Source organism: Oncorhynchus gorbuscha, linkage group LG19 (genome assembly GCF_021184085.1).
Source record: "Oncorhynchus gorbuscha isolate QuinsamMale2020 ecotype Even-year linkage group LG19, OgorEven_v1.0, whole genome shotgun sequence".
Lineage (NCBI taxonomy): Eukaryota > Metazoa > Chordata > Actinopteri > Salmoniformes > Salmonidae > Oncorhynchus > Oncorhynchus gorbuscha.
Genome location: NC_060191.1, coordinates 42,112,618 through 42,130,782, shown reverse-complemented (window position 1 = coordinate 42,130,782; position 18,165 = coordinate 42,112,618). Strand labels below are relative to the sequence as shown.

The window sequence follows — 18,165 nt, the reverse complement described above, 5'->3', positions numbered from 1 at the left end:
GAATATAAAATATATTTTGATTTGATTTTGGTTACTACATGATTCCATATGTGTTATTTCATAGTTTGATGTCTTCCCGATTATTTTACTATGTAGAAAATAGTAAAGATAAAGAAAAACACTTGAATTAGTACATTTTGACTGGTACTATATATAAAAAAAGGGATGGTACAGCATCTAATGTACATATTGATTTAATACATTACAGTAATATACAGTACATAACAATTTGAAATACACTAATATATCAACACAATATAATAAAATACTGAGGGATTTGATGCAATTCCAGAAATTGCACCGCTGTTACAAAATATGAACTTTCTCTGGTTATCCCACTATATTTAAAGGATTTTGAAGAAGCTGCACATTTCTCATACTTTGATTCTAATGCACACAAAAAAACATTTTGACCTCAGTTTTTGCCCTGCTAGAACGGTTGCATTTTGGATGTCATTACATCTGCCACTAGATGGCAACCTAATACATAGAATACTCCATTCTTGACAGTGTTGTACTGACATAAAACAGTCAAATTCCTCACAGAGGTACACACAGAATTTTAAAAAATGTGTGCCTGTAAGAATATCAAAAGCACATGAATTGTATTTTGAGGCAACTACGTTTCATCCAATCAGAAAACCACAGAGCTTACTTAGGGAGTTAGTGAAGTATGATTTATGTACCCTAAAAATATTGAAATGCTGAAAAACATGTAAAATGATAGTCTGCGAAAATGTAGACAGCATTTGGGTGGGAGAAATGATTGTCTCTCCACCATTGTGAATCTGAATATCAAAAGACAAATGGTTGGTTCTGAAGCTGCTGTGTATCCAGTCTGGATATTATATAGTCCCACAGTCCCAGCGTTTGTGTCCGTCAGTCCAGGCACTATCCTCTGTCTCTGTCTGTTTGTTGGACCAGACCAATCATCATTAGGCTATATGGAGGATGGCAATAAAAGTGTCCCAGACACCTCTCTGCACAGCGGTGTCTAAGCCGCTTTCCTCCCTCTGCTCACAACTCACAGCGGTCATCAATGCTCTTGTAGCTGTCCATGATCCTCAGCACGTCCTCCAGGATGGACGGCCCCAGGTCCAGATCCAAGCCCATCAGGGACTCTGAGCGGGAGACGCCGGGAGAGAACCTAGGGAACACGGTGGGCGACTCACTCCGCTCGCTCCCCAGGTCCTCATTGCTCAGACCAGCGTCTGAATCCAGGCTCAGCCCCCTCCGAGGGTCCAGGGGGCCACAGCTCTCTGACATGGAGTCCTCTGAGGAAACCTCTGAGAAGGAGCCGGAGGAGGGAATCATGTGCCTGAAGGAGGCAGAGTAGCTAAGGTTGTGGCAGGGGTCCATGTAGCAGCCGACACCCTGGTCACACACAGAAATAGAGTAATGGTTCTGCTGGTTTTGGTTATGGTTGTTTGGCTGAGGTTGGTACTGTTGCTGCTGGGACGGGGGGGTTGAGTCCTCCAGGTGAAGTCGAGGTGGCTTGGGCGGGGCCTGCTCATGGGCGATGAACACAGGCATGGAGATGGTGCTCTTCAGCATGCTGGTGGAGTGGTGGTAGGGGTTGCGGTGGTTGTTACAAGAGTGGTTGGATCCTTTGTCGTTCATGGGGTAGGCCTCTTCCAAATGCCTCTCCATACTGTGGGACCGTGGTAAGCCGTTCAGGGAGGGCAACATGTCCATCTTGCCCTGCAAAAAGCCCACGTCTCCGAACATGTCGCCCTCCCCCTCCGGCCCGACATGGGCACTATGGCGCATGTCCCCTAGCGGGGGGCTAATCATGTCGCTGGACAAGACGTCTCGCAGCTTGAGCTTCTTCCCCCACTTTGGTGTGGTAGTCTTTAAGTACATGGGCGTCTTGGCTGGCATTCTGTTTCCCAGAATTCAGTGTGTGAGGGGATCGTCTCTCAGTGATAAGATTTGCACCTCCTTTTAATGATATGCCAGACAAAAGTGATTTTTATTGTTTATCCTTGTCCTTACTTTGTCCACTTCCTGGTGATCACAGTGGCATGTAGGCCTTGACCGGAGATCAACACACTCTCAAAAAGTCACCATTATTCAGTAAGGGTGGTGGGTGTTCCAGCTTCAAAGCCTCCCTTCTTCCTTATCATTTGGCCTCTCTGAAGATGAAGAATCCTTTGTCTGCCTTTATGTCTGCCGATTCTCTGACGAGGCTCAGTTGCTTTGGGAATGTGGCATCAAAACGCTAGGCTTGGAGGTCTGTGGAGACACAGAGAGAAAGACAGAGAAAGATTTACACCCTTGGAGCCAGAGGACAGAAAATATAAGGGGAAACACTTCAAGAATCTGTGTTTGCTGAGGGGGACTGGCTGAAAACACACAAAATGCCTTTAGTTTAACATGGCAGATGATGTGTGCTGATTTGAGGTTTGTGTGGGGTTTTGCAGTGAATCACACATTAAATCATACACCCTCAGGAAATCATTGCACATTCCAAAGACTTGCTAGACTTTTGTGGAAACACAATTTGCCAAGGAAGTTGTTTGTTCAAAAGATTTTGTGTGCGTCTCCCTGTGTGGTAACCTGTTATCAGGGCCTCTTTGTGGTTCCGTTGCTGAGAAAAACATTGCGTATTATACAGCTGTGTACATACTGAGGGAGCAAGAGATATTATCATACAAAACTAACACTTTACATTTACATACACATTTAAATGCACGTTAACTGTAGACTTTTTCTTCAAAGTCCATTTGGATAACAAACATAAAAAAATCACGATCATAATGATCTGTTGGCTTTTGCATAGCATCCTTATTTCCACATTTTGTTACGTTACAGCCATATTCTAAAATGTATTAAATTGTTTTTTTCCTCATCAATCTACACACAATACCCCATAATGACAAAGTGAAAAAAAATTCTAGACATTTTTGCTAATTTATAAAAATTAAATGAACAGATATCACATTTACCTAAAGTATTCAAACCCTTTACTCTACTTTGTTGAAGCACCTTTGGCAGCGATTACAGCCTTGAGTATGACGCTACAAGCTTGGCACACCTGTATTTGGGGAGTTTCTCCCATTATTCTCTGCAGATCCTCTCAAGCTCTGTCAGGTTGGATTGGGAGCATTGCTGCACAGCTATTTTCAGGTCTCTTCTGGAAGGTTCTCCCATCTCCACACAGGATCCCTAGAGCCCTGTCAGAGTGAACATCGGATTCTTGGTTTCCTCCCTGACCAAGGCCCTTCTCCCCTGATTGCTCAGTTTTGCTGTGCGGCCAGCTCTAGGACGAGTCTTGGTGGTTCCAAACTTCTTCCATTTAAGAATGATGGAGGTCACTGTGTTCTTGGGGACCTTCAATGCTACCTTCTCCAGATCTGTGCCTCAACAAAATTGAGGAAATTGGGGGCTCCTGAGTGGCGCAGTTGTCTAAGACACTGCATCTCAATGCAAGAGGCATCACTGCAGTACCTGGTTTGAATCCAGGCTGCATCACATCCGGCTGTAATTTGGAGTCCCATAGGGCGGTGCCCAGTGTTATCCGGGGTAGGCCGGCATTGTAAATAAGAATTTGTTATTAACTGACTTGCCTAGTTAAATAAAGGATAAATACATTTTTAATATCCTGTCTCAGCGCTCTATGGACAATTCCTTAAACCTCATGCCTTTGGTTTTTGCCCTGACATGCACTGTCAACTGTGGGACCTTTATAGACAGGTGTGTGCTTTACCAAATCATGTCCAATCAATAGAATTGACCACAGGTGGACACCAATCAAGTTTTAGAAACATCTCAAGGATGATCAAGTTAACAGGATGCACCTGGGCTCAATTTCGAGTCTCATAGCAAAGGGTCTGAATACTTACATAAATAAGGTATTTCTGTTTTTTTGTTTATAATACATTTGTTCAAATTTCCTAAAACCTGTTTTCACTTTGTCATTATGGGGTATTGTGCATAGACTTCTGAGGAAATTGTTTTATTTAATCAATTTCAGAATAAGGCTGTAACAAAATGTGGAAAAAGTCAAGGGGTCTGAATATTTTCCGAATGCTCTGTAGATACAAAAGTAAATGGTGTGGCTATAATGGTTGCGCCTATTATAGCCACACCATTTGCTTACAGGTGTATAAAATAGAGCACACAGGCATGCAATCTCCATAGACAAACATTCGTTACCAAAGAGCTCAGTGACTTTCAACGTGGAACCGTCATAGGATGCCACGTTTCCAACAAGTCAGTCAAATTTCTGCTCTGCTCGAGCTGTCCATGTCAACTGTAATTGCTGTTATTGTGAAGTGGAAACGTCTATGAGCAACAACGGCTCAGCCGCGATGTGGTAGGCCACACAAGCTCACAGAACTGGGCTGCCGAGTGCTGAACTGTTCGTCGGGAGCTTCATGAAATGGGTTTCCATGTCAGAGCAGCCGCACACAAGCCTAAGATCACAATGTGTAATGCCCTGGTGTAAAGCTCGCCGTAATTGGACTCTGAAGCAGTGCAAACACGTTCTCTGGAGTGATGAATCAAGCTTCACCATCTGGCAGTCCGACGGACGAATCTGGGTTTGGCCGATGCCAGGAAATACTACTGTAAAGTTTGGTGGAGAAGGAATAATGGTCGGGGACTGTTTATCATATTTCAGGCTAGGGCCCTTAGTTACAGTGAAGGGAAATCCTAATGCTACAGTATACAATGACCTTTTAGATGATTCTGTGCTTCCAACTATGGCAACAGTTTGGGGAAAGTCCTTTCCTGTTTCAGCATGACAATGCCCTTGTGCACAACGCGAGGTCCATACAGAAAGGGTTTGTTGAGATCGGTGTGGAATAACTTAACTGGCCTGCACAGAGCCCTGACCTCAACCCCATCGAATACCTTTGGGATGAATTGGAACGCCGACTGCGAGCCAGGGCCTAACCTCCCAATGTCAGTGTCCGACTACACTAATGCTCTTGTGGCTGAATGGAAGCAAGTCCCACAGCAATGTTCCTACATCTAATGGAAATCCTTCCCAGAAGAGTGGGTCTGTTATAGCAGCAAAGGGGGGGATCAACTCCATATTAATACCCATGATTTTGGAATGAGATGTTCGACGAGCAGGTGTCTACATACTTTTGGTCATTTAGTGAAGTTTGTGGCTGTGCTCTAAGCTGACTCACTGATGATACTGCTTACTGCATTCAGCTGATGACATTATCGTTAATTATCTCAGTTAATGGAATCCCCACCAATCCTAGGACTTTACGCCTTCTGAAAACCTTCTTCATCAGGAGTCACGTGTTTAAAAGTTAAAACAATGTGAATGTCTAATAAGAATTGAGGGGATTTGTGTATGAATCATATCCTGTATGAGTTATAGTACTATTGTCTCACATGATATGTGTTGAAATGTTACACATTTTCTACTGCAGCCAATCGACTCCTGGCATCTCTAACCATCATGTGAATTTTAACACGCTAGCTTCACATATAAAGCTGCTTGAGATCTTTGTAAGAGGAGTGGTGTTGCGACTTGTTGGTGATGATTTTCACAGTGTTAATTGACTGCAGAGTCATTGGCCACATAGTGACAAGGTATTGTGTCATTGTGTAGAGAAATCAGATGGGGGCTGATCGTGAAAGTACTATACCATTTCTGCAACACACCATCAGATAAGATACAAACAGCCCACTATTCTCTGAGACAGAGAGATTGAATTCTCCTTCTTGAGTTGGAAGTAAACAATATTTCACCCTTATATCTCTATATTATGTGTCTGTCAGATTGTATTCAGGGAAGTGAATCTATAAACATGCCGGTTGTCAAACACAATAGGGATAAAGTGCTGGGCTGGCCCATGCATTCTGACAGTCCTTGCGCTGCATGACAATGATGTCCTGCTCCACTCTTTATTTAACTAGGTAAGTCAGTTAAGGACAAATGCTTATTTACAATGCCAGCCTACCCCGGCCAAATTGTGCACCGCTCTACGGGACTCGCAATCACAACCGGATGTGATTCAGCCTGAATTTGAACCAGGGACTGAAGTGACTCCTCTTGCACTGAGATGCAGTGCCTCAGACCGCTGCACCACTCAGGAGCCCTAGGGTTTTTATTCAGGCCCTGTTCCTCACTTATTTATGGTGACAGACTTACCCTAATTCCATCACAGAGGAGATTTTATCAAACACACACTCACAAACACATACAGTCACACACACACACACACACACACACACACACACACACACACACACACACACACACACACACACACACACACACACACACACACACACACACACACACACACACACACACACACACACACACACACACACACACACACACACACACACTCCTGATAAGACAGTTGGATGAATACTGACAAAAATGTTGATTTACTCATCACAACTGTGAAGTGACAGATATTCCTAAATATAGCTTGTTAATTCAAATATTAATGGTGATATTTAAAGGTTGAATGCAGCCATTTAAAAAAAAATCAATATCAAATAATTTCTGGGTAACAATGAAGTATATTACAGTGATTGTGTTCAATTAAAATGGTAAAAAAATAAACAGAAATAGCTTCTTAGCAACGAGCTATTTCCCAAGCAAGAATTTGGGGAGTGGGCTGAGTGGAGAGGGGGAAACTGAAAACTAGCTGTAATTGGCAAAGAGGTTTGGAACTCAATTTCTTATTGGTCAATTAACTAATTTACACCTGGTGCAGCAAAGGGGGGAGTGAGTGGTCGTGATTTATTGTCTGTGTCCAGTGGGTGGGTTGTACAGACACAAGCCAAACGTGAAATGTCACGTTATCTTTTCAAACAGCTATTACACTAAAATGGCATTATCATCCTTTTCACAATTTCTAAGTGTATTTCCAAACTCATAGTGTGGAAATATATATAAAACACAGGAAAATCACGTTTCTGATTGCAATGGGCCTTTAAAATATATATACTTTTATATTATACTATATATGTAACATAGTTATTCAAGTCAAACATCTGTTTGTAGTTTCTTTCCGCCACATATGGTCTCAATTTGCGTTGTGTATCAGAAGGTTATACCATTATACCGCCAGTTCCGCACTCCTTGTTACATCTCTAGTCGAACAAGGAAAATAGCTATTAAGAAATTGTGAATCATTCCTTGTCCTGAAATTCGGCCATCCTAATGGCACGTAGTTCCCCTAAACAGAATGCCTTTTGAGTCATACATAATGTGGTTGACCTTTTGCTTAGTTTTTCTCTCTTCTGGTGACCAATGTGTTTTTGCAATATAACCAGACCAACAAAATAACCCAATGCCCAATCTATTAAATAATGGTAATAGTGTATTTTGCAGTGGGCGTAAGACATTATCCAGACGTTTTGGGAAAAGGGAATACTCAGGCTATTGCGCAAATGTATTCCCTGACAATTTTAACATCATTCATCTATGTTGTGAATATTGCTGTGTATATTCTGTAGCCTACCTAAACCGTATAATTTACTCATGGCAGCAGCGAATTCAATCCGTTCAATGTTGATGAGGTAATGCCTAAGCATCTAAATGTATGGCCAATGTAATTTGTCATCTGGTTTGTGGAAAACAGATTTCTGGGTTTGAAATTAGATTGCAAATCAAATCCTATTGGTCACGTACACATGGTTAGCATATGTTAATGTGCTTAAGGCGAGACAGGCTCTGATTTATTGTCGTGATTAAGGTCCCAGGTTCTTGTGACCTTGAGTAACAGTGTCACTCAGACCCATTTGTTCCTGCCCACTGGTTGAATTAACGTTGTTTCCACGTCATTGAAATTATGTTGAACCAACGTGGAATAGACGTTGAATTGACGTCTGTGTCCAGTGGGTGGGTTGTACGGACACAAGCCTTATGTAATATTTAGGCTCTGAGATCATCCAATTCCCGGACATCCCCCAGTTAACTATTTGGTAGGCTACCACTGTATACCTGCTAATCCCCACACACAACTCGGCTATTTTAAACGCGATTCTTTTCCAAGAGTGCAATGCATAAGCCCACAAACGGTTTACGTTCGTAGGCATATAGGACACACGCTTGAAGGAGTATCCGTTCAAGTTTATTCAAGAGGCCATTGATTAGGGTATACCAGATGGATACTATACAAGGCTGTAAATAATGGGATGATGTAGGCTACATGATTAAATGATTATAAGGAATATACCCAAACAAAAGTACGAACACGTTTATAGCAAACAGCTGACTTTAAAGTGGCCTTCTCACCGACTCATTTTGTGAGGGTCGCGTGGCTCACACTGGACACTTTTGTTAGTGGAAAACCCTGTTATACATAAGCTTTTAATCTTCTTAAAATATTAGATCCCTCATAATCAGATGCAGAACGTGGTTCCGAATTTTTCGAATTGTATCCATGTTGCCAATTTACGCACATTTAAGCTGCTCATCTCATGTGAATAAGTCATTTCAACACATTTTGATTTTGGTATTAGTAATAATAAAAACAGCGGTATAAACTGTTTTCTAATTTGCAAAGCATGCAGGCTGGTGAAATAGAACCGATGTATTATTATAATTTAGGTGAGAGATATTCGGACACAGGACGGACAAGTGACAAAAAGACTTGGAAAGTAACTGTTTTCATTTCGTAATAATAGTCTAACAGAAGTAAATAATACTTGCCTACCTTGTACATGAATAGCTATATTTCCACAAGGAATAATCACGGAGCTGTCTATAGTCCACCGTTAAGGCGTCAGCTTCTCTCGTTAGTATAAGAACAGGTAAACCTCTTACTGCGAACTGTTTCTGGAGTCGAGGAGCCTCACAAGAGAAGGGAGGGGACGTGATGGTTGTGAATGAAGAAAGTGAAAGGGGATCCTGTGAGGCGCGCTCTTGGACGCAATTAACTCATGGTAATGTATTGTAGGCTAAATAGCAAGCAGCAACAGATTATTCAATAACAAATTGAAAGTAAATTCATCACACAGACTTATTAAATCTTTGGCTAAGCATAAAACAGCCGTTTTTAAAGTTCGGTGAAGCACAAACACAGTTGATGTGCACATTCTGCATATGGGTCAACCAATTAAGCGTAGGCCTAATAGTTTTGAGCAGGGGCGCAACTTTGGTTTTAGGAGTGGGGGGGACATTATTTTTTATTGCATTTTTTATCCAGTCAGATAAACACTCTAAACAGCCTACCTAACTGTTAGGAAGTGTCCTCGTGGTCCTAAAGCACAACGTTGCCTTGTTTTGTATCACATTCCAATGACAAAACTGGGGAGGGGGGGACGCAATTTCAGAATCTGTCGGGATAGTGAATGTTGCGACCCTGGTTTTGAGTATGTGATATTGTGAAAGTCAGCGTTTAAAATGGATCTGTCATTGCTTTTCCCATCTCTGGGGAACTGTCATTATGGCCAAGATGTACCTAGGCAGGCCTACTGTCCCGCCAGATAATTAATCATCCAATGGCTCGATGGTTAACTCTGAAAGTGATGTGAAAGCACTGTTCCCCAGACTTTACTTGATGGCCCCATGCACAACAATTTGGACACGGTCCAAAGACCTGCAATTATATTTCTGTTTAGTGTAGTATGATATATTAAGTTCTACTGCTTTAGTATGAAATGCTACATTAGGTCAGGGGTTAAAGTTAGGGTTAAGATTAGAGGTTAGGTTAAAGGGTTAAGGTTAGGTTTAGGGGAAGGGTTAGCTAACATGCTAAGTAGTTGCAAAGAAGCTAAAAAAAGTAGTAAGTATTTGAAAAGTTGCTAATGACCTAAAATGCTAAAGTTGTCAGTGAGGAGATTCCAACACGCAACCTGTGGAATGCTAGACATTTGCATTATATGCCCATCCACCCCGACCAACTTCTCTCCTTTCATTTTAATAAAATATCATATGTTTTGCTCTGAGACCAGTCTGAAACGTTAGGTCTTCAGGAGTCATACGGACAACAGAGCAATAACTGATTTGCGGTGCAAGGTAGATTCAAAATATTTGTTTCACGTTCAGTATTGCCCTTTGGGCGGGTCTGCAAGACAGACATTTTGTTCACTGAATTGACTTCACACTGTCAAATTACTTGCAGGCAGAACAACCGCAAAACATTTTACAAAATAAATCCTCATTTAACTTTTATGGTCTTGTAGTTTAAATGCTCATTAAAGTTAAACCCAAGAACTTGAGAGTGGAATTGTTTACAGGTTCCAACACACACACGCACGCACGCACGCACGCACGCACACACACACACACACACACACACACACACACACACACACACACACACACACACACACACACACACACACACACACACACACACACACACACACACACACACACACACACACACACACACACACACACACACACACACACACACAATACTACAATTCCAGCCTTTGAAGTGCTGAGAGAATCTTTACACAAGATAAGAAATGACACAGGCCAGGGCAATAGACTGATAGTAAATGTGGATAGATCAAAGAGAGTACAAGCACTCTACAAAACGGGTGATAGTTATGAAAACGGTTGAGTAATTGGGGACACAGACAGGGTGGGGTAAAGTCAAGAGGACCCCCTCAAAGGTTGTGTGGGTCCGGTCACTCCACCCTCTACCTCCACCCCCGACCCTGCCTCTAATCTGTCTGGTCTGCTGTGGACCTTCTCTGCCTGTGCTGCTGGGTTTATCATATGCTGCAGTCCTTTCTTGCTGTGTGGGTTCAACAGCTGGCCAGCTCTCACAGCACAGAGCTGAATAGGGCTATGTGGGCCTGGTCACAGCTACAATGACCCCTCCCAATCTTGGTTCCCCTCACGACCCCGTAGAAAGTCTCAGATGGCTACCTAAATCCATCAAGGGCTTCATTGTTGATCAGAGAACACTGACAATCATACAGTATTAAATTGAGCAAATTTGGGCAGTGAAAGTCATGGACAATGGACAGCTGAGCAATAGAGTGACCTCACAAGCAGGAATCCTGGGATGTGTGTGTGTTCATGTCATGTGGTTTCCATTATAGATGACTTCGAGTGCTTCAGCTAAACTCAGGGGGGGAAATTGGGCTGAGAAGCTCCATTTGGAAAGGATGACTCAAAAGCGAGAAGGAGATTAAATAGTCAGGCAGTCAAGTTCTACTCAGTGTCAAAGTGTGAAGCAGCAGTAACCCTGACTCAATCCCTCACAAATCAACTGCAACTGTCTACCCAGTTTAGAGTAGGATGTGCAAGTCAGTAACGGTTATAAACTCATAGTGAAAAACTGCTGGACACTTTTGCATCAATAGAAATGGGCAAGGAAGGAGAATGGCCACCAAATGCTTATGTGTTGGTACTGATGTATTTCAGTTCTTTCCAGTCTAATTTAAAAAGTGTCGTAAAAAGACAGACAGTCTTGTTGACGGGCAACTAAAAGATTTCTGTAAAATAAAACAAGGAGACAACAAACATTTATTATAGAATGCTTTATTGAATGAACTTGTAAAATTCATTCGTGGTCACTTTTTCCACATACTTTTTTCATTTGGTGTATAGGCCTGTGAAACACATAACAATGAATGATAAAACAGGAGGGGGCGAGGCAGATGAAAATAGCAGAGGGTGAAGGAAGGATGCTGAAAAAGTAGTCGTCCTCCACGCTACTGTACACACAGGCGGTTAGACAGCCAGTCACCCTCTGTCACTTCTCCCTCTCTCTTTTTTCTTTCCCACCCACTCTCACTCCTACACACACACACACACACACACACACACACACACACACACACACACACACACACACACACACACACACACACACACACACACACACACACACACACACACACACACACACACACACACACACACACACACACTTCCCTTTAAGGAAGGCCAGCCATCCCTGTCTCCTCCCTTTCCCATCATTCTCTCTGTCCCCCCACGACAGGGCCAGGGTGGATTCGTGGGTCATGGATAAGGGCACGCTAGAGCAAACAAACCAAAATAGTCAACAACAAAGAAAGAGAGGAAGGGACTAAACACTACACTGCCAAACTTGGGCGGATAGCTACTTATCAATGATTGGTAGATGGTCAATTGGGCTGGAACATTTTGAACCTAATGGAGGAAAGATTATGTACTAAACCTGATTCGATAGAAGTCACATACATACACAAACAAACATACACTACTAAAAGTGAACCTGGGAAACACTACAGCTGAGCAGTAAGATAAATAAACAGAGCTCACGGCTCATTGAATGGGACCAAATCTCAAGGGGATGGAGGGCACAATACTTCACAGTGAGTGGGGCAGCAAGTTCACACAGTGAGAACCCAGAGGGCCTTTTCACAATTTCTCATGCCAAAGTCTACCCTGAAAAACTTTTGGAGCAGAGGGGCATGTTGGAGTTTGGGTGCCGACTCAAGGGCACTACAGGCGACTTTTAGACAGTTGGAATAAATCTTTCTCCTGTTCCACAGATGTATTCTGAGTTTGTGTGCTTTTGACCACAACAGGATTGGGAGATGTTGAATGTTGGTGGCATAGGGAGGACGAAGGCCTTATTAATTGGACGAAGGCCTTATTAATTCATTTGTTTTCATAATCACCCTAAATCAGTGCCGCTTGTCTTGGTTGTATTGTAGATGATAATGCCAGTTGAGTCAGAGTAGAGAGACACCTACATCCTCTTTCCCTGTTATAGATATTACTTTCTCAGACTATCAGTTCATAAGAGCCTTAAAAGAAATGCAGGCGCAAAAACAAACCATATCTGCAAATATGCTTCATGGCAGTAAAAAAAAGTTAAACATTTGTTCCTGAACACCCATAATAGATCACGGCATAATAACCTATTTTAGTACTTCAAAGCATCAACCTATAAAGTAGTGAGTCAAGGGGAAGGGGCCTGCTAAAGAGGACTGGACGTTTCACTGTGTTATTTCCAAAGGAAGTCAGAGCTTTGTTTTGAAGTTTCTTGAACAGCCACTGTGGCGTGGAGGAGCAAAGTTGTCTCTACCATACGCAGGCAGACAGTATTCTCGTGAAAAGCAAGTGTTGTGTGGAATTCTTCCAAAGGGCAGAGGAAATGGGGAGGAGGGGTACAAGCTGGGATTGAAGTCCCACGGGAATTGCAAATTTGACGGTCCCAGACGTTTGGCACAACACTTTGGAGGGGTACATGGTGTTCACACAGAGGAGGAATAGAAAAATCCTCCTCAACCCCCCCACCCGACCCCAAAATAACACAATTGACCTCATGCGGGTAAGCTTCCCATGTATACATCAAGAGCAGTACATTTTTCTATAATTTGACTCCAGACTGTGGCTGTTTTATTGTTTTGGATATTATCAGCATTTTGAGATGTGTGCATTCATTGCCCACAGGGAGACATTCACTGGCATGCAACATGGGCCTACTCCACCAAACACAACAACGTATACACCAGAAATCTGTGTCATATCTCCACCAGACACATGTCAAGGGGTTGAGGTCAGTCTGTTCATATCCAAATATACAATAATGTCACTGATGCTGAGAAAATGCTAAAGTACATTGTTCGTGGGAGCAAATACAAAAAAATCCTATTTTCTCCCATGTTTGGCCCTGAAAATGTTTGCATATCTGATGCATAAGAAGATGAAAAGAAGATGGCAAGACAATGTTGTGCAACTTAAAGGGCCGATTTCCCAAACACAGATTAAACCTACTCCTAGATTTATTAGGGTTTTGAATTAGGATTCTCAATTGGGAATGCTCTTTAGTCCAGGATTAGGCTTAATCTGTGTCTGGGAAACAAACCTTTTTTTATTGATGGTTAATGTTTTCTGTGGCTAACTCCTCCAGAAAAGCAGCTGAGACCGGGGTTTGGAAGGATTCAGCTGATGTTGATCAGTGATCAAGCAGGAGTGTTAGTTGAATACTGAATACACAGAAGGAGCCCCCAGCTGAAGGCAGTACTACAAATCCCACACCTCCAATCCTGACCTATTTTAACCCAGAATTAAATGTCCAATGCAGCCATTTTTTATCTCAATATCAAATCATTTCTGGGTAATAATGAATTACCTTACTGTGATTGTTTTCAATTAAAATAGTTGAAAATAAGCAAATAACAATTTCTCAAGCAAGAATTTTGCTAGGATTGTCTGGGAGTGATCTGAGTAGGGAGGGGAAAATGGAAAATTGGTCTACTAACTAATTTACCACCTGGCGATATCACCAAGCAGGCCAAAACTTCATCCCACCAAAACAGGATGAAATTTCAGACTGTCTTTTCAAACAGCTCATACACTAAAAGGGCATTGTCATTTTCATTTTATTATTCCAACCTCATAGTGTGGAAATATATGTCAAATACAGGATATTCACATTTTTGACTGCACTGGGCCTTTAAGGAGATCAGGCATGCTAGCTATATATAGACTGCTCAAAACAATAAAGGGAACACTTAAACAACACAATGTAACTCCAAGTAAATAACACTTCTGTGAAATTAAACTGTCCACTTAGGAAACAAAACTGATTGACAATAAATCTCACATGCTGTTGTGCAAATGGAATAGACAACAGGTGGAAATTATAGGCAATTAGCAAGACACCCCCAATAAAGGAGTGGTTCTGCAGGTGGTGACCACAGACCACTTCTCAGTTCCTATGCTTCCTGGCTGATGTTTTGGTCACTTTTGAATGCTGGCGGTGCTTTCACTCTAGTGGTAGCATGAGACGGAGTCTACAACTCACACAAGTGGCTCAGGTAGTGCAACTCATCCAGGATGGATGCATAGTGTCCAGAGCATGGAGGCGCTACCAGGAGACAGGCCAGTACATCAGGAGACATGGAGGAGGCCGTAGGAGGGCAACAACCCAGCAGCAGGACCGCTACCTCCGCCTTTGTGCAAGGAGGAGCACTGCCAGAGCCCTGCAAAATGACCTCCAGCAGGCCACAAATCTGCATGTGTCTGCTCAAACGGTCAGAAACAGACTCCATGAGGATGGTATGAGGGCCCGACGTCCACAGGTGGGGGTTGTGCTTACAGCCCAACACCGTGCAGAATGTTTGGCATTTGCCAGAGAACACCAAGATTGGCGAATTCACAGATGAAAGCAGGTTCACACTGAGCACATGTGACAGACATGACAGAGTCTGGAGATGCCGTGGAGAACGTTCTGCTGCCTGCAACATCCTCCAGCATGACCGGTTTGGTGGTGGGTCAATCATGGTGTGGGGTGGCATTTCTTTGGGGGGGCCGCACAGCCCTCCATGTGCTCGCCAGAGGTAGCCTGACTGCCATTAGGTACCGAGATGAGCTCTTCAGACCCCTTGTGAGACCATATGCTGGTGCGGTTGGCCATGAGTTCCTCCTAATGCAAGACAATGCTAGACCTCATGTGGCTGGAGTGTCAGTAAGAGGAAGGCATCGATACTATGGACTGGCCCGCCCCGTTCCCCAGACCTGAATCCAATTGAGCACATCTGGGACATCATGTCTCGCTCCATCCACCAATGCCACGTTGTACCACAGACTGTCCAGGAGTTGGCGGATGCTTTTGTCCAGGTCTGGGAGGAGATCCCTCAGGAGACCATTCGCCACCTCATCAGGAGCATGCCCAGGCGTTGTAGGGAGGTCATACAGGCACGTGGAGGTCACACAGGCACGTGGAGGTCACACACACTACTGAGCCTCATTTTGACTTGTTTTAAGGACATTACATCAAAGTTGGATCAGCCTGTAGTGTGGTTTCCCACTTTAATTTTGAGTGTGACTCCAAATCCAGACCTCCATGGGTTGATGAATTTGATTTCCATTGATATTTTTTGTGTTATTTTGTTGTCAGCACATTCAACTATGTAAAGAAAAAAGTATTTAATAAGAATATTTCATTCATTCAGATCTAGGATGTGTTATTTTAGTGTTCCCTTTATTTTTTTGAGCAGTGTATATATACTGTGGGGCAAAAAAGTATTTAGTCAGCCACCAATTGTGCAAGTTCTCCCACTTAAAAATATGAGAGAGGCCTGTAATTTTCATCAGAAAATCACATTGTAAGATTTTTAATGAATTTGCAAATTATGGTGGAAAATAAGCATTTGGCCAATAACAAAAGTTTATCTCAATACTTTGTTATATACCCTTTGTTGGCAATGACAGAGGTCAAACGTTTTCTGTAAGTCTTCACAAGGTTTTCACACACTGTTGCTGGTATTTTGGCCTATTCCTCCATGCAGATCTCCTCTGGAGCAGTGATGTTTTGGGGCTGTTGCTGGGCAACATGGACTTTCAACTCCCTCCAAAGATTTTCTATGGGGTTGAGATCTGGAAACTGGCTAGGCCACTCCAGGACCTTGAAATGCTTCTTACGAAGCCACTCCTTCGTTGCCCGGGCGGTGTGTTTGGGATCATTGTCATGCTGAAAGACCCAGCCACGTTTCATCTTCAATGCCCTTGCTGATGGAAGGTTTTCACTCAAAATCTCACGATACATTTCCGTATTCATTCTTTCCTATACACGGATCAGTCGTCCTGGTCCCTTTGCAGAAAACAGCCCCGAAGCATGATGTTTCCACCCCCATGCTTCACAGTAGGTATGGTGTTCTTTGGATGCAACTCAGCATTCTTTGTCCTCCAAACACGACGAGTTGAGTTTATACCAAAAAGTTATATTTTGGTTTCATCTGACCATATGACATTCTCCCAATCTTCTTCTGGATCATCCAAATGCTCTCTAGCCAACTTCAGACAGGTCTGGACATGTGCTGGCTTAAGCAGGGGGACACGTCTGGCACTGCAGGATTTGAGTCCCTGGTGGCGTAATTTGTTACTGATGGTAGGCTTTGTTACTTTGGTCCCAGCTCTCTGCAGGTCATTCACTAGGTCCCCCCGTGTGGTTCTGCGATTTTTGCTCACCATTCATATGATCATTTTGACCCCGCGGGGTGAGATCTTGCGTGGAGCCCCAGATCGAGGGAGATTATCAGTGGTCTTGTATGTCTTTCATTTCCTAATAATTGCTCCCACAGTTGATTTCTTCAAACCAAGCTGCTTACCTATTGCAGATTCAGTCTTCCCAGCCTGGCGCAGGTCTACAATTTTGTTTCTGGTGTCATTTGACAGCTCTTTGGTCTTGGCCATAGTGGAGTTTGGAGTGTGACTGTTTGAGGTTGTGGACAGGTGTCTTTTATACTGATAACAAGTTCAAACAGGTGCCATTAATACAGGTAAAGAGTAGAGGACAGAGGAGCCTCTTAAAGAAGAAGTTACAGGTCTGTGAGAGACAAATCTTGCTTGTTTGTAGGTGACCAAATACTTATTTTCCACCATAATTTGCAAATAAATAAATTTAAAATCCTACAATGTGATTTTCTGGATTTTTTCCCCTCATTTTGTCTGTCATAGTTGAAGTGTACCTATGACGGAAAATTACAGGCCTCTCATCTTTTTAAGTGGGAGAACTTGCACAATTGGTGGCTGACTAAATACTTTTTTGCCCCACTGTATATACATACACACACCAGGAGCAGGTACCTTCACTTCATATAGATTTAAGGGGATGTGGTAAAAAATGTTAAAGTGTTCTTTTTTTGCCTTTGTGGCCTATAAGCGGTAGGCCTATTTGCTACTATTCAGATTCTGCCCAAAGAAAATCAACACATTTTCAAGGTTCCAAAAGCAACAATTACAGATTATTTGGGAGGGGAAACACTCAAAGTAGGATCATCTTTAGCTGAGGACTAAATATAAAAACAAACACAAACACTACTGTAGTAGGATTTCGTAATGATCTTTTTCTGGTACGTTCATTCCCTGGGTACTGTTGCAAATTTGTTAGTTGTCAGGAGGATCGTGAGGAAGGTCATGAGCTGTTTTGGGATCAAGCCTGGTTAACACTCCCCGTCCTGAATGCCAAAACCTAAAGGCATTCCTGTCATAAAATAACTTCCCAATACTGTATGGAATCAGTGGCCTGAATACTCACTACCTCAACATTCACATACATGTTAAGAATAAGTCACTCTTAGAAGTTCTGTCAGGTTTTTAACCCATCTGTTTGAGATCCTGTGTAAGGTAGGAACCATTATGGTGGTTTCCTATCTAGACTTACCTCCACACCAGGGTGTCACCTAGCCTGATGACTCACTATCTAGACTTACCTCCACACCAGGGTGTCACCTAGCCTGATGACTCACTATCTAGACTTACCTCCACACCAG

General features: G+C 42.8%; 1 protein-coding gene across 1 annotated transcript; it reads right to left on the bottom strand.

Annotated features, from left to right (window-relative positions):
* Positions 1–181: 181 nt before the first annotated feature.
* Positions 182–8,798, bottom strand: LOC124005649 (cdc42 effector protein 2-like). Its single transcript, XM_046315088.1, has 2 exons — positions 8,646–8,798; positions 182–2,235 (listed from the first exon to the last, which is right to left on the bottom strand). The coding sequence occupies exon 2, from the start codon at positions 1,879–1,881 to the stop codon at positions 1,018–1,020; it is 864 nt and encodes a 287-aa protein (XP_046171044.1). The 5' UTR covers positions 1,882–2,235; positions 8,646–8,798; the 3' UTR covers positions 182–1,017.
* Between the last annotated feature and the right edge of the window lie 9,367 nt (positions 8,799–18,165).

Bases quoted from the DNA above. Each gene is read 5' to 3' on its own strand.
- LOC124005649 (XM_046315088.1), bottom strand. From the start codon at position 1,881: ATGCCAGCCAAGACGCCCATGTACTTAAAGACTACCACACCAAAGTGG.